The sequence below is a fragment of the Pseudophryne corroboree genome, chromosome 1 (assembly GCF_028390025.1).
Source record: "Pseudophryne corroboree isolate aPseCor3 chromosome 1, aPseCor3.hap2, whole genome shotgun sequence".
Classification (NCBI taxonomy): Eukaryota; Metazoa; Chordata; class Amphibia; order Anura; family Myobatrachidae; genus Pseudophryne; species Pseudophryne corroboree.
The window spans coordinates 1,008,462,825-1,008,490,142 of NC_086444.1; the positions used below are offsets into that span (position 1 = coordinate 1,008,462,825).

Below are 27,318 nucleotides of genomic sequence, written 5' to 3' on the forward strand. Positions count from 1 at the left end.
AGCCTTTAGAACAAAGAAACAAGAAAGTCCGAGGTGCGTCCTTTCTTGCCAGAGGCGGGGGCAGAGGAAAGAAGCTGCACAACACAGCTAGTTCCCAGGAACAGAAGTCCTCCCCGGCCTCTACAAAAATCCACCGCATGTCGCTGGGGCTCCACAGGCGGAGCTAGGCCCGGTGGGGGCACGCCTTCGTAAGTTCAGCCACAAGTGGGTTCACTCCCTGTTAGATCCCTGGACAATAGATATTGTGTCTCAGGGATACAAGCTGGACTTTGAGAAGATGCCCCCTCACCGACGGCCCGGCCGGCTTCCCCCCACCAGAGGGAAACAGTGTTAACTGCAATTCACAAATTGTATCTTAAACAGGTGGTGGTCAAGGTTCCCCTCCTTCAACAAGGAGGGGGTTATTATTCGACCATGTTGTAGTCCCGAAACCAGACGGTTCGGTCAGACCCATATTGAATTTAAAATCCCTGAACATATACCTGAAAAGGTTCAAGTTCAAGATGGAATCGCTAAGAGCGGTCATTGCAAGCCTGAAAGGGGGAGATTTTATGGTGACTCGGGACATAAAGGATGCATACCTTCATGTCCCCATTTATCCACCTCATCAGGCGTACCTCATAATTGCGGTACGGGATTGTCATTACCAATTTCAGACGTTGCCGTTTGGTCTCTCCACGGCCCCAAGAATATTCACCAAGGTAATGGCGGAAATGATGGTGCTCCTGCGGAAGCAAGGTGTCACTATTATCACGTACTTGGACGATCTCCTCATAAAAGCGAGATGAAGAGAGCAGTTGCTGAACAGCGTATCACTTTCTCTGGAAGTTTAACGGCAACACGGCTGGATTCTATATATTCCAAAGTCGCAGTTGGTTCCTACAGCTCATCTGCCTCTCCTAGGCATGATCCTAGACACAGACCAGAAAAGGGTTTATCTCCCGATAGAGAGAGTTCAGGAGCTCATGACACTGGTCAGGAATCTATTAAAACCAAAACAGGTGTCAGTGCATCACTGCACTCGAGTCCTGGGAAGGATGGTGGCATCATACGTGGCCATTACCTTCGGCAGGTTCCATGCGAGGACCTTCCAATGGGACTTACTGGACAAGTGGTCCGGATCACATCTTCAGATGCATCGGTTAATCACCCTATCCCCCAGGGCCAGGGTGTCTCTCTCCTGTGGTGGCTGCAGAGTGCTCACCTTCTCGAAGGTCGCAGATTCGGCATTCAGGACTGGGTCCTGGTGACCACGGATGCAAGCCTCCGAGGGTGGGGGGCAGTCACACAGGGAAGAAGTTTCCAAGGGCTGTGGTCAAGTCAGGAGACTTGCCTTCACATCAACATCCTGGAACTAAGGGCCATATACAACGCCCTACGTCAAGCGGAGTCCCTGCTTCGCGACCAACCGGTTCTGATTCAGTCAGACAATATCACCGCAGTGGCTCATGTAAACCGCCAAGGCGGCACAAGGAGCAGGGTGGCGATGGTAGAAGCCACCAGAATTTTACGCTGGGCGGAGAATCACGTAAGCGCACTGTCAGCAGTGTTCATTCCGGGAGTGGACAACTGGGAAGCAGACTTCCTCAGCAGGCATGACCTCCACCCGGGAGAGTGGGGACTTCATCAAGAAGTCTTCATGCAGATTGCAAGTTGGTGGGAACTGCCACAGGTGGACATGATGGCATCCCGCCTCAACAAAAAGCTGCAGAGATATTGCGTCAGGTCAAGAGACCCTCAGGCGATAGCTGTGGACGCACTGGTGACACCGTGGGTGTTCCCGTCGGTCTATGTATTTCCTCCTCTTCCTCTCATACCCAAGGTGCTGAGAATCATAAGGAAAAGAGGAGTGAGAACAATACTCTTTGTTCCGGATTGGCCAAGAAGGACTTGTTATCCAGATCTGCAAGAAATGCTCACAGAGGACCGTGGCCTCTGCCTCTAGGACAGGACTTGTGCAACAGGGGCCCTGTCTGTTCCAAGACTTACCGCGGCTGCGTTTGACGGCATGGCGGTTGAACGCCGGATCCTAGCAGAAAAAGGCATTCCGGATGAGGTCCTTCCTACGCTGATAGAGGCTAGGAAGGATGTGACGGCTCAACATTATCACCGTATATGGCGAAAATATGTGGCTTGGTGTGAGGCCAGGAATGCCCCTACGGAGTAATTCCAACTGGGCCTTTTCCTTCACTTCCTACAGTCGGGAGTGACTTTGGGCCTTAAATTGGGTTCCATTAAGGTTCAGATTTCGGCCTTATCCATTTTCTTTCAAAAAGAACTGGCTTCTCTGCCTGAAGTTCAGACGTTTGTAAAGGGAGTGCTGCATATTCAGCCCCCTGTTGTGCCTCCAGTGGCACCTTGGGATCTTAACATGGTGTTGAGTTTCCTGAAATCACACTGGTTTGAACCACTCAAAACGGTGGAAGTAAAATATCTCACGTCGAAGGTGGTCATGCTATTAGCCTTGGCTTCGGCTAGGCGTGTGTCAGAATTGGCGGCTTTGTCACATAAAAGCCCTTATCTGGTTATCCATGCGGATAGAGCAGAATTGCGGACCCGCCCACAATTTCTGCCGACAGTGGTTTCATCCTTTCATATAAACCAACCTATTGTGGTGCCTGTGGCTGCTACTGACATGGAGGATTCCGAGTCACTGGATGTAGTCAGGGGTTTGAAGGTTTATGTAGCCAGAACGGCTAAGGTCCGGAAAACAGAAATATCCTGTATGCTTCCAACAAGCTTGGAGCGCCTGCTTCAAAGCAAACTATTGCTCGCTGGATCTGTAACACGATTCAGCAGGCTCATTCTGCGACTGGTAATACAGAACAACAAAAGAAACTACTTGTTCAGCGCCTCAAACAAATCAATCATTTAAATGAAACCAACAAATTAAGGTACAACAGGCTCCTGAGACACTGCGCTTGCCACACCACTATGTGAGATGGATTGGAAGACTATAGAGCAAGAAAAGTGGCTGCGCTGTGTGTCAGCAGCTATATAAAATAGAGAGCACAACGTATAAAATGTAAAGAATTTATTCTCTTAATCAATATAGTTATAAAACATGTAGGTTAATAATACACCTATATCTGTCTCAGGTGATATAAAGGTTCAGCCGTGTGATAAAAATGGCTATCCAATATATTAAATCCTAATTGTGCAATATGGAGGGAACAGGAGAATTTGTAGATGTAGTTCCAGATAAATGTAAACATATACTACCTCTCCGGCAAGGGCTGGTATAAACTTGGCCGGGCGTCCCCGGCTAGTGAGTCCTGTGTTGCCCGATGTTCTGCACAGAGGAGAGGAGTATTGCGGTGCCCAGTGCCGAGCACCTCCCAATAGAAAGAGATGTATAATCGTCTCCTGTATTCCTGATCGCCAGCCGGCGATGATGCAAGCTGCTGAAATGCACAATGTGATTGCACAGCGGAGCGGAAAGGTGGGTAACCCAATGCTGAGTACCTGCCGCCAGGAGGAAATGTGCGGTCGTCTCCTGTTCTCGTGATCGCTGGCCGGCGGTGATAGCAAGCTGCTGTCGGAGAGTCAAAGGCGGTTTCTTGCCGCGGTCAGCTGGATGGAAGAGAAGCTGTGTGGATTGCACAGGATTAATTCACCTGGACCAGGTGTATGGAAGGCGGGGTCCTGACGCGTTTCGTCACGATCACGTGACTTTATCAAAGCTTTGATAAAGTCACGTGATCGTGACGAAACGCGTCAGGACCCGGCCTTCCATACACCTGGTCCAGGTGAATTAATCGTGTGCAATCCACACAGCTTCTCTTCCATCCAGCTGACCGCGGCAAGAAACCGCCTTTGACTCTCCGACAGCAGCTTGCTATCACCGCCGGCCAGCGATCACGAGAACAGAAGACGACCGCACATTTCCTCCTGGCGGCAGGTACTCAGCATTGGGTTACCCACCTTTCCGCTCCGCTGTGCAATCACATTGTGCATTTCAGCAGCTTGCATCATCGCCGGCTGGCGATCAGGAATACAGGAGACGATTATACATCTCTTTCTATTGGGAGGTGCTCGGCACTGGGCACCGCAATACTCCTCTCCTCTGTGCAGAACATCGGGCAACACAGGACTCACTAGCCGGGGACGCCCGGCCAAGTTTATACCAGCCCTTGCCGGAGAGGTAGTATATGTTTACATTTATCTGGAACTACATCTACAAATTCTCCTGTTCCCTCCATATTGCACAATTAGGATTTAATATATTGGATAGCCATTTTTATCACACGGCTGAACCTTTATATCACCTGAGACAGATATAGGTGTATTATTAACCTACATGTTTTATAACTATATTGATTAAGAGAATAAATTCTTTACATTTTATACGTTGTGCTCTCTATTTTATATAGCTGCTGACACACAGCGCAGCCACTTTTCTTGCTCATTCTGCGACTGGGTTGCCGCTGCCTAAATCAGTTAAGGCCCATTCCACAAGGAAGGTGGGCTCTTCTTGGGCGGCTGCCCGAGGGGTCTCGGCATTACAGCTTTGCCGAGCGGCTACTTGGTCAGATATAATACAACACTGTGGAGTAGTTCACAAGCGCTACAATATAGCCACGAACTCCTCAGGTACTTCTTTGATGTTCAGGCAGTAATCTCTTCCAACAGGTTCGCACCTCTGGACTGACCTCCTTTTAACGGGGAACGTACGTCAAAAGGTTTCTTTCACACCACCTCTAGTTTCATTTGGGATTACGCTCTCCCTTAGTACGGATGCTCACCTTAATACAGAGCCCTATGTGCCATGAAAGGTTTCTTTATTCAGATCTTCTTATACCACTTTATATTCACACAACAAGGGATTACCCTCCCCCTTCAACGTGACGCTCACCTTAGAGTTGGGCCCTATATTCCTTGAAAGGTTTCTTTCCAATGTATCCTTCCTTGGACCCCTCCTGTAGAACAGTCACGTCTTTCCTCAGAACGACTGATCCTCAAATAGGCATGAGGTAGATATCAGAAAGTCCTTCAAAAAATGGTGATATTTAAAAAAAGTTTATTCCAAATAAAATACCGCAACCATATAGCAGCACAATTAAAATAAAAAACAAAAACACATGGAATCCCACCAAAAGGCAGCCTGGGTTTTTCCTCCAATACTCCCCTAGGAGATAGATAGGAGAAATACCTCCCAATGGTGCAAAAAAAAGGGGGAATTTTAAAATCCCTCCAATCAAGGATCCTTAAAATAGAATTATAGGTGTATGAAAACCTTACCACCCAAAGTTAAAAACACTGGTGCCAACGCGTTTCGGATAAGCCAATCCTTCCTCAGGGCATATGTTTTTAACTTTGGGTGTGGCTAGCATGATCCTCAATCAAATGACTAATTGGGCACTGCTGACGGTAGCTGTGGCTAGCATGATAGCAGTAATGCAGCTTTCACCTCAATCAGCAATGCAGGGCTGTCTGCAGGACCTCACCTTGTTCCTCCTAGGCTCTTATTTTAGTACATTGCAGAATGCTGCTGTCAACATCCGAGTAGGAGAATTGACAGAACCTGGACACAGACGAGAGGAGGGCAATGAGGAGAGTTGTTGAGTATACCCATGAACCCCTTTTTTTTCAACTGTGTGTATAGGTGAGGCTTTGAGAATAGATGGGCTTGTGTTCTTAGGAATCACACCTTGTTTGGCTTGCCATAGCAGCCTGCAACTAATCATTTTTCCATTAGTATATAGACCACTTTACAGTTGATTTCTGCGTAAGGTGCCCAATCACAATATATCTAAGTGGCCACATCTCTTGTCACATTTGTCCATACAATACATATGTCTAAGTGGATTTGACGGAGCAATTATCGCTGTTAGGTGATGGCCGCATACATGGTCAGGGGTCATGTTATGATTTTCCATATATTCAGATCAACATCTAATAGATTCCAATTGATGTTGCTTTTGATAATTTTTTTTTTTTAATTAACCGTTCTATATATATTGCATCAGCTTAGACTATTACAGTATATGCTGCAATTTGTGGCCATTTGAGTGTAAAACCCTTAATAGGCCATCAAGAATATATATGTGCCGTAAGTCAACCAGTTACATCTGGTCTCTGACAGAACCAAACTGCAACAATTTTTTTTCCCCGTGGCCTTATCTTATCTGTTTTCATTTTCCTTAATGCTGCCTAGTAAACCATTTTGTACTGGCTGGAAGCGTGTTTATTTCTCCTGGTATCCAGTCTTTAGGTCGACATGCATTAGGTCGATATGGTCATTAGTTCGACACATGAAAAGGTCGACATGAGTTTTTCAAAAATTTTTTAACTTTTTCTGACTTTACGATCTACGTGGACTACGATTGGGCATAGTAACCTGTGCCGAGCTCTGCGGCAGCAGAGCAAGGCACCTTGCCCACGAGGGGACACTGTGCACTAATTGGGGTTCCCAGTCACTTTACGAAGAAAACGACGCCAAAAAAACATGTCGACCTAATGACCGTGTCGATCTAATCACTGTTGACCAATAGTGGTCGACCTAATGACTGTCAACCTTATGATCCACACCGATTTCTTCTGTAATTTAGATAGTTATTACTGCTTTTCAGCTAAATAATATGCACACACACTAGCTAAATAGCTGTGATAATCAGCTACTGATTCTAGAATAAACATAATGACATCAGTGGTTTTGTCTTAATAACGAGGGTGAAAAAATACTGATTCTTTGTTAGTGATCATTATGCAAAGGTCTGTGTGACATGTCATCGTAAGGACTTCTCTCTCTTCATCGAAGAGTTAGAGCAGTGGGGAATCCTGTGTAATGTGGATAATGATTGTTCTCCCATTGTAGCGCTTCATACATTTAGCAGCAGGAAAAGGTTAACTATAGGCCATTAGCTATCTTGGTCAAACTGCAGTAAGCATATAATTTGTGCAATGAATACAGTTGTCTATCGCTATTAAACCATCCTCTGAGAATTATGAAATGTAACACATCTTCTGTGAATAAGCCATTAGATGCATTATTGCATCAGCTCTCAGGGAAAATGGCATTGGTGTTTCTCTTTATGAAACACAGTCTAGTGTTTACCCTGCAATTCAAGTGTCAGTTTTAATGCACGTGAGAGGACAGGGGATCAGGACTTTAGGAGGCCGGAAGAGTCTATTATAGTGATTGTTGTGCATGTATATTTCTCCTAGAGCATTTAAAGGGAAGGCTGGAAAATTATGTCAAGCAATGGAACGGTCTTGTCAAAGTATTTAGAAATGAACGTAGAGAGGGACTGATACAAGCAAGAAGCATTGGAGCACAGAAAGCTAAATTGGGACAGGTAAGTAAGAACATATTACCACTTCTTTCTTGCTTTTTAACAAATATATTATGTAACTGAATCCCATATGCTTTGTCCTTCTCCAATCCTTCACAATTTATATGTCAAAATACTACAGTACTAATGTATAGCAGATGTTTCTTCTATATTGCTAGCAGTACAGTGCAGTAGTGAAAAGAAATAAACCTATAATACATGACTGTTATAACGGTACATGACTGGGGTGTAGTGCAATATGTTGACGTTTTGAATGTCAACGTTGACATAATGTCAATATTGTGAATGTCGACTGACAGCATGTCGAGAGTGTGGATGTCCGTGCCAGCGGTATTACCGATCCTAACCCTTATCGCAGCCTAAAGGTGGGTACACACTGGCAGATATATCGGCTGTTCTATTTAACAGCCGATATATCGCGGGTCCATCGGCCAGTGTGTACGGGCGATATGGCTCTGAACTCCGTTGTTCACAGACAAATCGCATCGGCCCCGCAGCACAGCCGACGGCCAATATATCTACCGATATATTGGCGCATCGCTGTGTGTGTACGGTCAAACAGCCAGCCACCCGTACACATGCTGCTGCAGCCGGCGGTGACTGACCGCTGAACTGTGCGGGGGTGTGTACACACCCGCCCAGTTCATGATGTTAGTCCCCGACGGATCGGGCAGTGTGTGTGCACAGCACACTGCCTGATCGGTCCATAGCTATATCTCCCTATCAATTGCCATTGGAATTCAAATTGAATGAAACAGCTGCAAGATGCAAAGACAAGTATAGGTCACATTGATTTCAGCTTGGCCAGTGCCTCAAATGACTGGCTAGCCTGCAGTCACATGCAAGCTTGCTTTTTCCTCTCAGTGGGTAGTCACCGAAACCATATGGTTTGGCAAAGGGTTTTGTCATCAGGAGCATCCAGACACAGACTCTAGCATCAGGCATACAAATATGAATGATACTGATGTTGGAATGTGACAAGCACAGGACTGAGAAAACCCTTAGCAGCAAAGCAGTTAAGTCAGTGGTCTGATAGGATAGGGAAGTGTCCAAAAGACCTAAGGTGGTAAAGTGGAAGGAGAAAAGTTATAGAGACTTCATCCTTGTTTTTGGGTGTAAATGGATGCAGTAGCACAGCAGATGCATCTTTGTACGCAGTGGCTGTGCTAATATATGCTAATACCGTGGGAGGCGTCTTTAAATACTGTGGATGCCGCCTGTCTGTTTTCTGATCAGCTGCTGCATCCATAGACTTAGCATGGGATTACTCTGCTTGACTATCTGTCACCTGGATGGCTGGTGTTTTCATGCATGGCCACAAAGGCGGAGAACAGCATGCCCCTGTTTTCTAGAACGCTGGCTGTCACCACCCCTTCCTCACCCTTTAATGGCTGCAGCATGTCAATTGTCCTGCGGATGAGGGGGCACTGCGACCGCATCGCAGACTCAGCTGGCCCTGATTATTTGCTCAGGGAAAGGAGAACATTTCATATCCAATCTTGAAGTAGGAAGCTAGATCTTGGTCATTCATGGTGTTCAAAGGGGTTGGCGTAGGAGGGCTGAGAAGATATAACTGCATTAAAAGATTATTTGGGGTTTAGAAACATGATCGGCTATAAAATATTGGAAATATGTTTGGTGATGCCCAGAGCTTTTTCATAACATAATTTCTCTAACGTCCTAGTGGATGCTGGGGACTCCGTCAGGACCATGGGGAATAGCGGCTCCGCAGGAGACAGGGCACAAAAGCAAGCTTTTAGGATCACATGGTGTGTACTGGCTCCTCCCCCTATGACCCTCCTCCAAGCCTCAGTTAGGTTTTTGTGCCCGGCCGAGAAGGGTGCAATCTAGGTGGCTCTCTTAAAGAGTTACTTAGAAAAAGTTTTTAGGTTCTTTATTTTCAGTGAGTCCTGCTGGCAACAGGCTCACTGCATCGAGGGACTTAGGGGAGAGATTTTCAACTCACCTGCGTGCAGGATGGATTGGATTCTTAGGCTACTGGACATAGCTCCAGAGGGAGTCGGAACACAGGGCTCGCCCTGGGGTTCGTCCCGGAGCCGCGCCGCCGACCCCCCTTGCAGACGCTGAAGATGAAGAGGTCCGGAACCAGGCGGCAGAAGACTCTCAGTCTTCATCAGGTAGCGCACAGCACTGCAGCTGTGCGCCATTGTTGTCAGCACACTTCACACAGCGGTCACGGAGGGTGCAGGGCGCTGGGGGGGGGCGCCCTGGGCAGCAATGTATAATACCTGTATGGCGAAAAATACATCACATATAGCCCTTGAGGCTATATGGATGTATTTAACCCCTGCCAGATATCTAAAACTCCGGAGAAGAAGCCCGCCGAAAAGGGGGCGGGGCCTATTCTCCTCAGCACACAGCGCCATTTTCCCTCACAGAAAGGCTGGTGGGAAGGCTCCCATGCTCTCCCCTGCACTGCACTACAGAAACAGGGTTAAAACAGAGAGGGGGGGCACTGATTTGGCGATATGTATATATATTAAAATGCTATAAGGGAGGAACACTTATATAAAGGTTGTCCCTGGATAATTATAGCGTTTTGGTGTGTGCTGGCAAACTCTCCCTCTGTCTCACCAAAGGGCTAGTGGGTCCTGTCCTCTATCAGAGCATTCCCTATGTGTGTGCTGTATGTCGGTACGTGTGTGTCGACATGTATGAGGAAAATATTGGTGAGGAGGCGGAGCAAATTGCCTGTAATGGTGATGTCACTCTCTAGGGAGTCGACACCGGAATGGATGGCTTATTTATAGAAATTACGTGACAATGTCAACACGCTGCAAGCCGGTTGACGACATGAGAGGGCCGGCGAACAAATTAGTATCTGTCCAGGCGTCTCAAACACCGTCAGGGGCTGTAAAATGCCCATTTACCTCAGTCGGTCGACACAGACCCAGACACGGACACTGATTTCAGTGTCGACGGTGAAGAAACAAACGTATTTTCTTTTAGGGCCACACGTTAAGGGCAATAAAGGAGGTGTTACATATTTCTGATACTCCAAGTACCACAAAAAAGGGTATTATATGTGAGGTGAAAAAACTACCTGTAGTTTTTCCTGAATCAGATAAATTAAATGAAGTGTGTGATGATGCGTGGGTTTCCCCCGATAGAAAATTATTGGCGGTATACCTTTTCCCGCCAGAAGTTAAGGCGCGGTGGGAAACACCCCTCAGGGTGGATAAGGCGCTCACACGCTTATCAGAACAAGTGGCGGTACCATCTACGGATAGGGCCGTACTTAAGGAGCCAGCTGATAGGAGGCTGAAAAATATCCTAAAAAGTATACACACACATGCTGGTGTTATACTGCGACCAGCGATCGCCTCAGCCTGGATGTGCAGAGCTGAGGTGGCTTGGTCGGATTCCCTGACTAAAAATATTGATACCTTTGACAGGGACAGTATTTTATTGACTATAGAGCATTTAAAGGATGCATTTCTATATATGCGAGATGCGCAGAGGGATATTTGCACTCTGGCATCAAGAGTAAATGCGATGTCCATATCTGCAAGAAGATGTTTATGGACACGACAGTGGTCAGGTGATGCAGATTCCAAACGGCACAAAGATGTATTGCCGTATAAAGGGGAGGAGTTATTTGGGGTCGGTCCATGGGACCTGGTGGCCAGGGCAACTGCTGGAAAATCCACCGTTTTTTACCCTAAGTCACATCTCTGCAGAAAAAGACACCGTCTTTTCAGCCTCAGTCCTTTCGTCCCTATAAGAGTCATATCTGCCCAGGGATAGAGGAAAGGGAAGAAGACTGCAGCAGGCAGCCCATTCCCAGGAACAGAAGCCCTCCACCGCTTCTACCAAGTTCTCAGCATGACGCTGGGACCGTACAGGACCCCTGGATCCTACAAGTAGTATCCAAGGGGTACAGATTGGAATGTCGAGAGGTTTCCCCCCTCGCAGGTTCCTGTAGTCTGCTGTACCAATGTCTCCCTCCGACAGGGAGGCAGTATTGAAAACAATTCACAAGCTGTATTCCCAGCAGGTGATAATAAAATTACCCCTCCGACAACAAGGAAAGGGGTATTACTCCACACTATATGGTGGTACTGAAGGCTAGGTGAGACCTATTCTAAATCTGAAAAATTTGAACACTTACAAGGGTTCAAATCCAGATGGAGTCACTCAGAGCAGTGATAGCAAAGAACAAGGGGACTATATGGTGTCCCGGGACATCAGGGATGCTTACCTCCATGTCCCAAAATTTGCCTTTTCTCACCAAGGGTACCTCAGGTTCGTGGTACAGAACTGTCACTATCAGTTTCAAGACGATGCCGTTGGATTGTCCAAGGCACTCCGGGTCCTTACCAAGGTAATGACCGAAAGGAGGATTCGTCTTCAAAGAAAATGGACGACCTCCTGATAAGAACAAGGTCCAGAGAACAGTTGGAGGTCGGAGTAGCACTATCTCAAGTAGTTCTACGACAGCACGGGTGGATTCTAAATATTCCAAAACCGCAGTTGTTCCGACGACACGTCTGCTGGTCCTAGGGATGATTCTGGACACAGTCCAGGAAAAGGTGTTTCTCCCAGAGAAGAAAGCCAGGGAGTTATCCGAGCTAATCAGGATCCTCCTAAAACCTGGAAAAGTGTCAGTGCATCATTGCACAAGAGTCCTGGTAAAAATGGTGGCTTATTACGAAGCGCTTCCATTCGGCAGATTTCACGCAAGAACTCTTCAGTGGGATCTGCTGGACAAATGGTCCGGATCGCATCTTCAGATGCATCAGCGGATAACCCTATATCCAAGGACAAGGGTGTCTCTCCTGTGGTGATTACAGAGTGCTCATCTTCTAGAGGGCCGCAGATTCGGCATTCAGGATTGGATGCTCGTGACCACGGAGGCCAGCCTGAGAGGCTGGGGAGCAGTCACACAAGGAGTGTGATCAAGTCTGGAGAATTCTCTCCACATAAATATACTGGAGCTAAGAGCAAATTTATAATGCTCTAAGCTTAGCAAGACCTCTGCTTCAAGGTCAGCCGGTATTGATCCAGTGGGATAACATCACGGCAGGCGCCCACGTAAACAGTAAGGGCGGCACAAGAAGCAGGAGGGCAGTGGCAAAACTGCAAGGATTTTTCGCTAGGCGGAAAATCATGTGATAGCACTGTCAGCAGTGTTCATTCCGGGAGTGGACGACTGGGAAGCAGACTTCCTCAGCAGGCACGACCTCCACCCGGGAGAGTGGGAACTTCATCGGGAAGTTTTCCGCATGATTGTGAACCGTTGGGAAAGACCAAAGGTGGACATGATGGCGTCCCGCCCGAACAAAAAATGGGACAGGTATTGCGCCAGGTCACGAGACCTTCAGGCGATAGCTGTGGACGTCCTGGTAACACCGTGGGTGTAACAGTCGGTGTATGTGTTCCCTTCTCTGCTTCTCATAACCAAGGTATTGAGAATTATAAGACATAGAGGAGTAAGAACTATACTCGTGGCTCCGGATTGGCCAAGAGGGACTTGGTAACCGGAACTTCAAGAGATGCTCACAGAGGACTAATGTCCTCGGGAGCTAAGAAGGGATTTGCTTTCAGCAAGTACCATGTCTGTTCCAAGAGGAACCGTGGCATCGGCCTTTAAGAAAGGACCTGCTCCAGCAGGGACCTTGTCTGTTCCAAGACTTACCGCGACTGCGTTTGACGGCATGGCGGTTTGAACGCCGGATCCTAAGGGAAAAGGCATTCCGGAAGAGGTCATACCTACCCTGGTCAAAGCCAGGAAGGAGGTGACCGCACAACGTTATCACCACATGTGGTAAAAATATGTTGCGTGGGTGAGGCCAGGAAGGCCCCACGAAAAAAAATTTCAACTAGGTCGATTTCTGCACTTCCTGCAAACAGGAGTGTCTATGAGCCTCAAATTGGGGTCCATTAAGGTTCAAGTTTCGGCCCTATAGATTTTCTTCCAGAAAGAATTGGCTTCAGTTCCTGAAGTCCAGACGTTTGTCAAGGGAGTATTGCATATACAGCCCTTGTGTGCCTCCAGTGGCACCGTGGGATCTCAACGTAGTGTTGGGATTCCTCAAATCATATTGGTTTGAACCACTCAAATCTGTGGATTTGAAATATCTCACATGGAAAGTGACCATGCTGTTGGCCCTGGCCTCGGCCAGGCGATTGTCAAAATTGGCGGTTTTGTCTTACAAAAGCCCATATTTGATTTTCCATTCGGACAGGGCAGAACTGCGGACTCGTCCCCAGTTTCTTCCTAAGGTGGTGTCAGCGTTTCACCTGAAACAACCTATTGTGGTGCCTGCGGCTACTAGGGACTTGGAGGACTCCAAGTTGCTAGACGTTGTCAGGGCCCTGAAAATATATATATATATATATATATATAATTCCAGGACGGCTGGAGTCAGAAAGTCTGACTTGCTGTTTATATTGTAGGCACCCAAAAAGCTGGGTGCTCCTGCTTCTAAGCAGACTATTGCTCATTGGATTTGTAGTACAATTCAGCTTGCACATTCTGTGGCAGGCCTGCCACAGCCAAAATCTGTAAATGCCCATTCCACAAGGAAGGTGGGCTCATCTTGGGCGGCTGCCCGAGGGGTCTCGGCTTTACAACTTTGCCGAGCTGCAACTTGGTCAGGGGCAAACACGTTTGCTAAATTCTACAAATTTGATACCCTGGCTGAGGAGGAGGACCTGGAGTTCTCTCATTCGGTGCTGCAGAGTCATCCGCACTCTCCCGCCCGTTTGGGAGCTTTGGTATAATCCCCATGGTCCTGACGGAGTCCCCAGCATCCACTAGGACGTTAGAGAAAATAAGATTTTACTTACCGATAAATCTATTTCTCATAGTCCGTAGTGGATGCTGGGCGCCCATCCCAAGTGCGGATTGTCTGCATTACTTGTACATAGTTATTGTTACAAAAAAATCGGGTTATTATTGTTGTGAGCCATCTTTTTTAGAGGCTACTTCATTGTTATCATATTGTTAACTGGGTTCAAATCACAAGTTGTACGGTGTGATTGGTGTGGCTGGTATGAGTCTTACCCGGGATTCAAGATCCTTCCTTATTGTGTACGCTCGTCCGGGCACAGTACCTAACTGAGGCTTGGAGGAGGGTCATAGGGGGAGGAGCCAGTACACACCATGTGATCCTAAAAGCTTGCTTTTGTGCCCTGTCTCCTGCGGAGCCGCTATTCCCCATGGTCCTGACGGAGTCCCCAGCATCCACTACGGACTATGAGAAATAGATTTATCGGTAAGTAAAATCTTATTATTAATGTTCAATTGGAAAATTGGTAATATATTTTATGTACTGCATAATATATGGCCTAATGTAGATTCTGAGGATAGTTGAAGCCACTAGGAAGTGTTATTAACATATAAAGAGCAATGTTACAAATGGAGTGCTTAGTAGGAGGACAAATAAATCAAAGGTGACTGATTATGAGATTATGTTAAAGGTAAGTGTTCCTAATGAATGCAAAAGTGAATGCGCCAGAACTCACCTAAATGTGTGCTTATATAGCTCCTAATATCATTGTGAACTTTCTTGCACTTTAAAAGATTTAAAAGTGTACTATAGACCAGTGGTTCTCGAACTGTGTGCCGTGGCTCCCTGGGGTACCTCGGGACACTTGCACGGTTGTCTTGGATTGGTGGACCAGGACCAATTCAAATTATTTATGGTCAATGTAATAGGCAAAACCAGTGCTGGTGGCTGTCAGTCATAAAATATGGGGACAAACAGAAGCAAATCTTGTCCCTCGCCACACAATTGAACACAAGGATGACATATAAATACAAGTTACTAATAGTTAATATTTATTTACCTAACGTCCTAGTGGATGCTGGGGACTCCGTAAGGACCATGGGGATTAGCGGCTCCGCAGGAGACTGGGCACAACTATAAAGAAAGCTTTAGACTACTGGTGTGCACTGGCTCCTCCCACTAAGACCCTCCTCCAGACTCCAGTTAGATTCTTGTGCCGGCTGAGCTGGATGCACACTAGGGGCTCTCCTGAGCTCCTAGAAAGAAAGTATATTTAGGTTTTTTATTTTATAGTGAGATCTGCTGGCAACAGACTCACTGCAGCGAGGGACTAAGGGGAGAAGAAGCGAACCTACCTAACAGGTGGTAGTTTGGGCTTCTTAGGCTACTGGACACCATTAGCTCCAGAGGGATCGACCGCAGGACCCGACCTTGGTGTTCGTTCCCGGAGCCGCGCCGCCGTCCCCCTTACAGAGCCAGAAGCAACGAAGAGGTCCGGAAAATCGGCGGCAGAAGACTTCGGTCTTCACCAAGGTAGCGCACAGCACTGCAGCTGTGCGCCATTGCTCCTCATGTACACCTCACACTCCGGTCACTGATGGGTGCAGGGCGCTGGGGGGGGGGGGGCGCCATGAGGGCAATATATGACACCTTGGCTGGCAAATCTACATCATATATAGTCCTAGAGGCTATATAGATGTAAAATTACCCCTGCCAGTATTCCAGAAAAAGCGGGAGAAAGTCAGCCGAAAAAGGGGCGGGGCTATCTCCCTCAGCACACTGGCGCCATTTTTCCCCTCACAGTTCCGCTGGAAAGAAGCTCCCTGGCTCTCCCCTGCAGTCTGAACACTACAGAAGGGTAAAAAAGAGAGGGGGGGCACTAAATTTAGGCGCAGTATAGATATATATATATGATATATAAAAAAGCAGCTATAAGGGAAAACACTCATTTATAGTGGGATCCCTGTGTTATATAGCGCTCTGGTGTGTGCTGGCATACTCTCTCTCTGTCTCCCCAAAGGGCTTTGTGGGGTCCTGTCCTCTGTCAGAGCATTCCCTGAGTGTTTGCGGTGTGTCGGTACGGCTGTGTCGACATGTTTGATGAGGAGGCTTATGTGGAGGCGGAGCAAATGCCTGTAAACGTGATGTCACCCCCTGCGGGGTCGACACCTGAGTGGATGGTGCTGTGGAAGGAATTACGCGACAGTGTCGACTCCTTGCATAAAAGGTTTGACGACATACCTAATGTGGGACAGCCGGCTTCTCAGCCTGTGCCTGCCCAGGCGTCTCAAAAGTCATCAGGGGCTCTAAAACGCCCGCTACCTCAGATGACAGACACAGATGTCGACACGGATACTGACTCCAGTGTCGACGACGATGAGACTAATGTAACTTCCAGTAGGGCCACACGTTACATGATTGAGGCAATGAAAAATGTGTTGCACATTTCTGATGTTACCCCCGGTACCACAAAAAAGGGTATTATGTTTGGAGAGAAAAAACTACCAGTACAGTAGCTTTTCCTCCATCTGAAGAGTTAAATGAAGTGTGTGAAGAAGCGTGGGCTTTCCCTGATAAAAAGCTGGTAATTTCTAAGAGGTTACTAATGGCGTACCCTTTCCCGCCAGAGGATAGGTCACGCTGGGAAACATCCCCTAGGGTGGATAAAGCGCTCACACGCTTGTCAAAGAAGGTGGCACTACCGTCTCCTGATACGGCCGCCCTGAAGGAATCTGCTGATAGAAAGCAGGAGGCTATCCTGAAATCTATATATACACACACAGGTGTTATACTGAGACCAGCTATTGCGTCAGCCTGGATGTGCAGTGCTGCTGCTGCGTGGTCAGATTCCCTGTCAGAAAATATAGATACCCTAGACAGGGACACTATATTGCTAAACGTAGAGCATATAAAAGACGCACTTTTATACATGAGGTATGCACAGAGGGATATTTGCCGGCTGGCATCCAAAATTAGTGCAATGTCCATTTCTGCCAGGAGAGAGTTATGGACTCGGCAGTGGACAGGAGATGCAGATTCCAAACAACACATGGAAGTTCTGCCTTATAAGGGTGAGGAGTTGTTCGGGGATGGTCTCTCGGACCTCGTTTCCACAGCAACAGCTGGGAAGTCTACATTTTTACCCCATGTTCCCTCACAACCAAAGAAAGCACCGTATTATCAGGTACAGTCCTTTCGGCCCAATAGGGGCAAGCGGGTTAAAGGCGCGTCCTTTCTGCCCAGAGGCAGAGGTAGGGGAAAGAAGCTGCAGCATACAGCCAGTTCCCAGGAGCAAAAGTCCTCCCCCGCTCCCTCTAAGTCCACAGCATGACGCTGGGGCTTCACAGGCGGAGCCAGGTACGGTGGGGGCCCGTCTCAAATTTTTCAGCAATCAGTGGGCTCGCTCACGGGTGGATCCCTGGATTTTTCAGATAGTATCTCAGGGGTACAAGCTGGAATTCGAGACATCTCCCCCCCGCCGTTTCCTCAAATCTGCCTTGCCAACCACTCCCTCAGGCAGGGAGGCAGTGTTACAGGCAATTCACAAGCTGTATTCACAACAGGTGATAGTAAAGGTACCCCTACTTCAACAAGGACGGGGTTACTATTCCACAATGTTTGTGGTACCGAAACCGGACGGTTCGGTGAGACCCATTTTAAATTTGAAATCCTTGAACACATATATAAAAAAATTCAAGTTCAAGATGGAATCGCTCAGGGCGGTTATTGCAAGCCTGGACGAGGGGGATTACATGGTATCACTGGACATCAAGGATGCTTACCTGCATGTCCCCATGTACCATCCTCACCAGGAGTACCTCAGATTTGTGGTACAGGATTGTCATTACCAATTCCAGACGTTGCCGTTTGGTCTATCCATGGCTCCGAGGGTCTTTACCAAGGTAATGGCCGAAATGATGATACTCCTTCGAAAGAAGGGTGTTTTAATTATCCCGTACTTGGACGATCTCCTGATAAAGGCAAGGTCCAGAGAGCAGTTGTTGGTCGGGGTAGCACTATCTCGGGAGGTGCTACTACAGCACGGCTGGATTCTAAACATTCCAAAGTCACAGCTGGTCCCTACGACACGTCTACTGTTCCTGGGGATGGTTCTGGACACAGAACAGAAAAAAGTGTTTCTCCCGGAGGAGAAGGCCAAGGAGCTGTCATCTCTAGTCAGAGGCCTCCTAAAACCAAAACAGGTGTCGGTGCATCACTGCACGCGGATCCTGGGAAAGATGGTAGCTTCCTACGAAGCGATTCCATTCGGCAGGTTTCATGCAAGAACCTTTCAGTGGGACCTGCTGGACAAGTGGTCCGGATCGCATCTTCAGATGCATCGGCTGATAACCCTGTCTCCAAGGACAAGGGTGTCTCTGCTGTGGTGGCTGCAGAGTGCTCATCTTCAAGAGGGCCGCAGATTCGGCATACATGACTGGGTCCTGGTGACCACGGATGCCAGCCTTCGAGGCTGGGGGGCAGTCACACAGGGAAGAAACTTCCAAGGACTATGGTCAAGTCAGGAGACTTCCCTGCACATAAATATTCTGGAACTGAGGGCCATTTACAATGCCCTAAGTCAGGCAAAACCCCTGCTTCAAAACCAGCTGGTACTGATCCAGTCAGACAACATCACGGCGGTCGCCCATGTAAATCGACAGGGCGGCACGAGAAGCAGGACGGCAGCGGCAGAAGCCACAAGGATTCTCCGATGGGCGGAAAATCACGTGTTAGCACTGTCAGCAGTGTTCATTCCGGGAGTGGACAACTGGGAAGCAGACTTCCTCAGCAGGCACGACCTCCACCCGGGAGAGTGGGGACTTCATCCAGAAGTCTTTCAAATGATTGTAAACCGTTGGAAAAGGCCACAGGCGGACATGATGGCGTCCCGCCTAAACAAAAAGCTAGAAAAATATTGCGCCAGGTCGAGAGACCCGCAGGCGATAGCTGTGGACGCTCTAGTGACACCGTGGGTGTACCGGTCGGTTTATGTGTTCCCTCCTCTTCCTCTCATACCAAAGGTACTGAGGATAATAAGGAGAAGAGGAGTAAGAACTATACTCATTGTTCCGGATTGGCCAAGAAGAGCTTGGTACCCGGAACCCGGAACTTCAAGAAATGATGTCAGAGGACCCATGGCCTCTACCGCTCAGACAAGACCTGCTGCAGCAGGGGCCCTGTCTGTTCCAAGACTTACCGAGGCTGCGTTTGACGGCATGGCGGTTGAACACCGGATCCTGAAGGAAAAGGGCATTCCGGAGGAAGTCATTCCTACGCTGATTAAAGCTAGGAAAGAAGTTACCGCAAACCATTATCACCGCATATGGCGAAAATATGTTGCGTGGTGTGAGGCCAGGAAAGGCCCCAACGGAGGAATTTCAGCTGGGCCGTTTCCTGCACTTCCTACAGTCAGGGGTGACTATGGGCCTTAAATTGGGTTCCATTAAGGTCCAGATTTCGGCTCTATCGATTTTCTTCCAGAGATAACTGGCTTCACTACCTGAAGTTCAGACTTTTGTTAAGGGAGTGCTGCATATTCAGCCCCCTTTTGTGCCTCCAGTGGCACCTTGGGATCTCAACGTGGTGTTGGATTTCCTAAAGTCACCTTGGTTTGAGCCACTGAAAACCGTGGATTTGAAATATCTCACGTGGAAAGTGGTCATGTTGTTGGCCTTGGCTTCGGCCAGGCGTGTATCAGAATTGGCGGCTTTGTCATGTAAAAGCCCTTATCTGATTTTCCATATGGATAGGGCAGAATTGAGGACTCGTCCCCAGTTTCTCCCCAAAGTGGTATCAGCTTTTCATCTGAACCAACCTATCGTGGTGCCTGCTGCTACAAATGACTTGGAGGCTTCCAAGTTGTTGGACGTAGTCAGGGCCCTGAAAGTCTATGTTTCCAGGACAGCTGGAGTCAGAAAGACTGACTCGCTCTTTATCCTGTATGCGCCCAACAAGTTGGGTGCACCTGCTTCAAAGCAGACTATTGCTCGCTGGATCTGTAGTACGATTCAGCTTGCACATTCTGCGGCTGGACTGCCGCATCCTAAATCAGTAAAAGCCCATTCCACGAGGAAGGTGGGCTCTTCTTGGGCGGCTGCCCGAGGGGTCTCGGCTCTTCAACTTTGCCGAGCAGCTACTTGGTCGGGGTCAAACACGTTTGCTAAATTCTACAAGTTTGACACCCTGGCTGAGGAGGACCTAGAGTTTGCCCATTCGGTGCTGCAGAGTCATCCGCACTCTCCCGCCCGTTTGGGAGCTTTGGTATAATCCCCATGGTCCTTACGGAGTCCCCAGCATCCACTAGGACGTTAGAGAAAATAAGAATTTACTCACCGGTAATTCTATTTCTCGTAGTCCGTAGTGGATGCTGGGCGCCCATCCCAAGTGCGGATTGTCTGCAATACTTGTATATAGTTATTGCTTAACTAAAGGGTTATTGTTGAGCCATCTGTTGAGAGGCTCAGTTGTTATCATACTGTTAACTGGGTATTGTATCACGAGTTATACGGTGTGATTGGTGTGGCTGGTATGAGTCTTACCCGGGATTCAAAATCCTTCCTTATTGTGTCAGCTCTTCCGGGCACAGTATCCTAACTGAAGTCTGGAGGAGGGTCTTAGTGGGAGGAGCCAGTGCACACCAGTAGTCTAAAGCTTTCTTTATAGTTGTGCCCAGTCTCCTGCGCAGCCGCTAATCCCCATGGTCCTTACGGAGTCCCCAGCATCCACTACGGACTACGAGAAATAGAATTACCGGTGAGTAAATTCTTATTTTCTAAATTTCTCAATAAGAAACTTTTGGCATAGGGTTGCTGGGAAAAAACTCTGATACTCTAGGGCTCCATGATTCAACCACTGCTATAGACCACAGGTTCTCAAACTCAGTCCTCATTACCCAACACAGTGCATGGTAGGTAACCCAGCAGGTGCACAGGTGTATTAATTACTCACTGACACATTTTAAAAGGTCAACAGGTAGAGCTAATTATTTAATTTGTGATTGTGTGAGGAGATCTGCAAAATATGCACTCTGGTTTGAGAGCCTTTGCTATAGACTGTACTTTGGCCCTCATTCAGTAAGGGTCGCAGATCTCCGAAAATCGCAAACGGACTATTTTTGGAGATATGCTCTGTGACTGCAGCACACGTGCATGGCCATTCGCATTGCAGTCGCATCCAGGAAGGATGTGATCTCAATATGGTTGACAGCAGGGGGAGCGGCATTGTGGCAGCGTGGTCAGGACAATGGAGGCATTTTCTGGGCGGTCATTCCTAATTTCCCATTCTGCGATGTGATCGCAATTCCGTTGCGATTGCATCGAAGGGTTGGACTTTGCATGCTGGGCGGCCCCCAGCATGCGATCCTCAGCAGTACCAGAATCTGCTGCTTTAGCTGAATAGGAACTATTATTCCTAAAAACAAACATATACAATCTGCATCCAGAACCACAAATCAGAATGCAAAATCGTTTTTTGGGGGTCTGCTATTCTATAGACCAGTGGTTCTCAAACTGTGTGCCGTGGCACTCTGGGGTGCCTCAAGGCAATTGCAGGGGTGCTTGGATTGGTAGTCTAGGACCAATTAAACATTTTTATGGTCAATGTAGTAGGCAAAACCAGTGCTGGTGGCTGCCAATCATAACATATGTTGACAAACAGAAGTAAATCTTGCCCCTCATCACACAAGTGAACCAAAGGATGACATATAAACACAATTTACTGAATTTAATATTTCTTTCTAAATTTCTCAACGAGAAACTTTTGGCCTAGGGGTGCCGTGGAGAAAATTCTGATACTGTAGGGCGCCGTTATTCAAAAAAGTTTGGGTACCACTGCTATAGAATTTACATTGCGAACTGACACTATTGCGGTCCCAGAAGAGTAGCACATGGACAATTGTTACCCAGCTGAAAAAGGTTGAACACCACTGCATTACAAGACATAAGGTTTGTGGACAATGATTATTTTGTTCTCATACCTTAAGTCTACAATCTGTGCTTATATAGTCTATAGACATTAACTGTTTATCTAATTCGTGTTCATCAGTAACGTGCAATTGCTCTCCCTGCTTTCTCGTAGGTGTTAATTTATTTAGATGCACACTGTGAAGTAGGGATTAACTGGTATGCACCATTAGTATCTCCCATCACCAAAGACAGGTAAAGTGCAATCTGTATTATAAAGTTATACTCTGTTTAATTTAATATGTCAGATCCTCATTGTAGTCAAGGAACAAGTAACATAGTGTCCGAGGGAGCTGTAGCTTTGCACTATGATGTAGAGGACAATTTGAAATTACTGTAATATGTTTGCATTTTCTAGATTTATGGGAAACACAATATAAAATGAATTCTTTGCTGAGAGAACATAAAATCTTATTTGTTTGTTATGTAATTAAACGCCTCTTCTTTGTGTCAGTGCGGCATGTACACCCACTGAGATAGCTGCAGCATCTGAAAGTGCACACCAAATTTTCTCATTTTATGCTGCCTTCCAAAGTCAAAGCAACAGAACACTGCAGTGCTGGCCAATTACACTGCTTGACTGACAGCTCTCCCAGGCTAATGCCTTTTGTAGAGTCCTCTCCTGTCTGCAGCAGGTAATTGCGTTATTGTCATGGGTCAGGAGCCTGGCACGATTATCTTTTCTACTCTTGCATCATTGTTGAACATGACTTCTGTCTGTATGACACTGGGAAATTTTGGGAATCTGAGATTCATTAGTTTCAGGCTGCTGGAGGAGATAGAAAGTCAAATCACAGTGTAAAATTGCTGGAGAGTAGAATATCATGATGATGTATCATATAGTGGAAACTACAAGTACAGCCTAAAACACTGAGGAGTATATTCATATAAAAGCCTAGCACTTTTTTTTTTTATAACAAGGAACAGCTGAATTTGAAAATAATAATAGCTTACACTAGAGGGTGTCACATGTCATAAATATAAATACATAAGTGCTGAAGTGATGGCTACAAATATTTTTCAGAAATACATCTTATACAAGACGCATGTTAAAATGCATCTCTTTAAATAATGGACCTCTTCCCCCAAGTCCAAGACACCATACAAAATAATCTGTGGTGACATCATGCCAGTGTTCATTTTGACAAGGATTTTCAATTTAATTTTAGTCTTAGGGGGATATTTACTAAGCAGTGATAAGAGTGGAGAAGTGAGCCAGTATAGAAGTTGCCCATCAACCAATCAGCAGCTCTGTATAATTTTATAATATGCAAATTATAGATGTTACTTCAGTGCTGATTGGTTGCCATAGGCACTTCTCCACTGGCTCACTTCTCCGCTCTGATCACTGCTTAGTAAATGTCCCCCTGAGTCTCTTACTTAAAATTGTAGTTGGTTTATAGACGCATTTTAGTCTTTTCCTTTTGCTTCATTTTAGTCAAGATTTAGTCAGTAGATATCCGTTTTCATTTTAGTCTAATTTTAGTCATAACTTTTGCAAACAGTTTAATGATACTATAATGGATTTTGCAGAAGATCATTTCTCTAAAATTCCCTTGAGAAGTTTGCATACCTTTAACCGGAGTCGGTATGAATTACCTGCGGGCGGGATGCCGGCTTTCCATATCCCGACAGTTGCATCCCGCCTGCCAGAATGCCGGCAGCGGAGCGAGCGCAAAAAGTCCCCTTGCGGGATTGGTTCCCACTCTATGGGTGTCGTGGACCCCCATGAGTGGGAATAGTCCTGTTTTGCCAGGACTCCGGCTTGCGGCATTGTCGGCTGACCACTGGGATCCCGACAGCCGGGAAAATTGAACGGATCCCTTTTAACTATGTGTTTAGTGAGCTAGGTGCAGTAGGCTGTTAATGTATTACATACTGAGTCTGACTTACTGTAGTACTCCCATATAGCATATACAAATCAATGTCTTAAGTTTGTTAGAACCAACAAGTGCAATACCCAATCATATTTCCTTCACAGCAGGTCATATTTATTTTCTGCAAATATTTTCTACACATAATTGTTCTTTAAAAATGTCCAGTGTTAATTTGGACAAGGATTTTAAATTCAGTTTTAGTCTTAGATAATTTTTTTTACTTTGTTTTAGTAAAGTTTAGTCAGTGGATCTCAGTTTTCATTTTAGTCTATTTTTAATACGCCTTTAATAGTGCACATTTGGCACTTTGCCATCAAACTTCACAAGATATCCCAGACAGACTATAAAAAACAATATCCAACAGTATCTGGTGATAATGTTCTAAAATAATTTGTAGAAACAGTTAGTGTTCTGCACAAGTCCTGGTATTGTGCTTTAGTGTATTAGGCCGTCTGGCACAAACATAGTATTCACATAGTATTGGTGTGACTGCAGAAATTACATAACCCTATGTGACATATTTAAATCAAAATCTAATAAGTGAAATGAAAATATTCTAAAAACTGAAGCTTGAACACTGCCATTATAGCTATTCTACTTTTTTGCAAGCAAATGCCCCATCCCACCACCTTTATCCTCAGCCTCCGACTATAGCTTGGTTGTAATAATGGCATTATTGTCTGAGTGCATGTGAATCCAGTCGAGGATGACTAGTACTGGAACTGGTTAAAGGGAAAGATATGGCAGTTTTTAATTAATAATTTATTTTAATCCTATTAAAAGTAAATGCCTTTTAATTATTAAGTTTACTTGTACAATGCTATTTCTGTGAAATTGCGACTGTTGATGAGGTCAAGGGAAGTCATTTTGTATTTTGAGCAGAATTTGCACAGATTTGCAGATTTCAGATGAAATTTGAAGACAAGAGATACCTTAATAAATCTAGTCATGAAATATATATACAGTTATGGGATCTATTATCTAATGTGGAGCATTATGTCTACATTTTTAATTGCATTTAAAAGTTCTGCCCATCATTCCCCTTATCGCATCTGGTAATTTCCCCCTCAGTAAATTGTTTAGCAGTGCCCCTCGGTATCCGTTCAGATGGTCGACCATGGTATGGTCGACAGTCATTAGGTCGACCACTATTGATCGACATTGACATGGACACATGGTCGACACATGAAACTGGTGGACACATAAAAGTTCGGCTTGAGTTTGTTTACTTTTTTTTCTTTTGGGGAACTTTTCGATACTTTACGATCCACGTGGACTACGATTGGAACGGTAATCTGTGCCGAGCGAAGGGAAGGCACCATGCCCGAAGCATGGCGAGCGAAGCGGTGCACTAATTGGTTCCTAGTCACTTTACGCAAAAAACGACACCAAAAAAAGTAAAAAAACTCACGTAAACCTTTTAATGTGTCGACTTTTCATGTGTCGACCATTTTCATGTGTCGACCATGTGTCCAGGTCGACCATGTCAATGTCGACCAATAGTGGTCGACCTAATGACTGTCGACCATAACATGGTCGACCATTCATACCGGAACCGTGCCCCTCACGGTAATAAGAGTATATGCACTGGATTATGTCTGTGCATAATATTATCTTTAAGCAGTAACGGTTGCTTACTATTTATGTTTCTGATGCTCTGATCTTTCCGGATTACAGGTTTATGAGTAATAGGTCCCATACCATCATTTATATACATCTGTTACAGGTTGAGTCTCCTATATCAAAAATTCTGAAATATGGATTTTTTGAGTGCAACTGGTGGTTCAGTATACACAAACTTAATTTTATACAATATTTGTTAATAATAATAATAATAATAATCTTCAGGCTATGTATTCAAGATGTATAATGAAACATTAATGCATTCTGTATTTAGCCTTGGGTCCCATCCCTGAGATATCTCATTATGCTATGCAAATATTCCAAAATATGGAAAAATCTGATATCCAAAATACATCTGGTCCCATGAATTTTGTATATGGGAGAGACTACGTGTATATTGTTTAATTTAAAATGGCACCTGATATTATTAGGTATATTTGTTGCTTTTAAATGTTTTATACTACAGTTTACTTTATTGTGTATGTCTAGTTCCTTTTGTGAATACTGTGTTTTATTCTTTTCCTCCTGGAATCCTGGCAGAACTGCTTGTACTGTTCCTCTAATAGATTACATTGATGGCAATATTTATACCATTGAACCCCAGCAAGGTGGGGATAGCGATGGTTTTGCTCGAGGGGCCTGGGACTGGAGCATGTTATGGAAACGAATTCCATTAGGCGACAGAGAAAAAGCCAAACGAAAGCATAAAACCGAACCTTATTGGTAAAGAATGTAATTTTATTAATTATCCATGTTTGTCTAAAACCAATTTCTGTTTTTGTTCCCTTTCCCTGTTTTCCATGATGTTTCTGTTCATATGTTTGTACTCCGTGTCAACCCCTCCATCCTGCATCCACTACAACTCCGCAGAACTGCATGCACTGTACCACTGATAGATGTCATTGATGGCAACAATTATCATTTAGTTCCACAAGGGGGAGGAGATGAAGATGGGTATGCTAGAGGAGCATGGGATTGGAGTATGCTCTGGAAGCGGGTGCCCTTGACCAAAAAAGAGAAGGATATGAGAAACACAAAAACTGAGCCATATCGGTAATCACTAAACCAATTCCAGGATTTGTTTTCTTTTTCCATATGACCTACTGATCTACTAAATGACAGCATGCCTGCCTTCCCCTCTCCAAATCTTCTGCTGCAGTCCCACTTAGCTGCTACATGTAGGAGTGATTTGACCAGTAGTAACTATCCTTATTTTTATGGCTACTATGTTATTTCCATATCTGTTACATAGTGCTATTGTGCAGTGCCTTGATCACTGGATTTCTGCATGCTAGTCAAATCACCCTCTCTGAAAATGAAGTTTAAAACTGTTATAATGTGTACAGAATCCAATCTTTTTTTTTTCTTTTTCTACTATTTTATAATGTTCATACAGTATATCAAAGCTATTCATCAAAATGATAAACACACAATATTGAGAAATGTTAATCTCCTGTTACGGGATAATGTTGCATTTCTTATAATATAAGTATTAGGTTCAGTTTCATAGTCTGCACAAGCTAGTGTGCATGAAAAGGGGAATACGTTCCATGACCATGTAAAGGCACAAATTCCTCAGCGCTGTGGTATACTGTTGTAATCTGTACTAGGGTGTATATATGGTGCAGTATTCTTGGTAATGTGTGAAGTGTTCCTAAAAAATATTGTAGTGATGACATAACTATGACTCCGTATTGTAGTGATGACAGCATGATTTACACAGCTAATATTAACAGGAGTTTACACTCCTATTCACTTGTGCATTATAAGGATGTAACAAGTGTCCTCGGAGTTCGTGTGTGTGTGT

General features: G+C 45.7%; 1 protein-coding gene across 2 annotated transcripts in view; it reads left to right on the forward strand.

Moving 5' to 3' along the window:
* The window catches only part of GALNT7 (polypeptide N-acetylgalactosaminyltransferase 7), a 364,753-nt gene that overhangs the window by 242,401 nt on the left and 95,034 nt on the right, over positions 1-27,318 (forward strand). Inside the window, exons 4-6 of one of the 2 annotated variants that reach the window (XM_063920638.1) lie at positions 7,168-7,298; positions 22,127-22,206; positions 26,052-26,234. In XM_063920638.1, coding sequence (XP_063776708.1) covers positions 7,168-7,298; positions 22,127-22,206; positions 26,052-26,234 — 394 coding nt within the window. Of the gene's footprint in view, positions 1-7,167; positions 7,299-22,126; positions 22,207-26,051; positions 26,235-26,381; positions 26,565-27,318 lie in introns of both variants that reach the window. The other variant, XM_063920637.1, reaches the window with a different exon arrangement.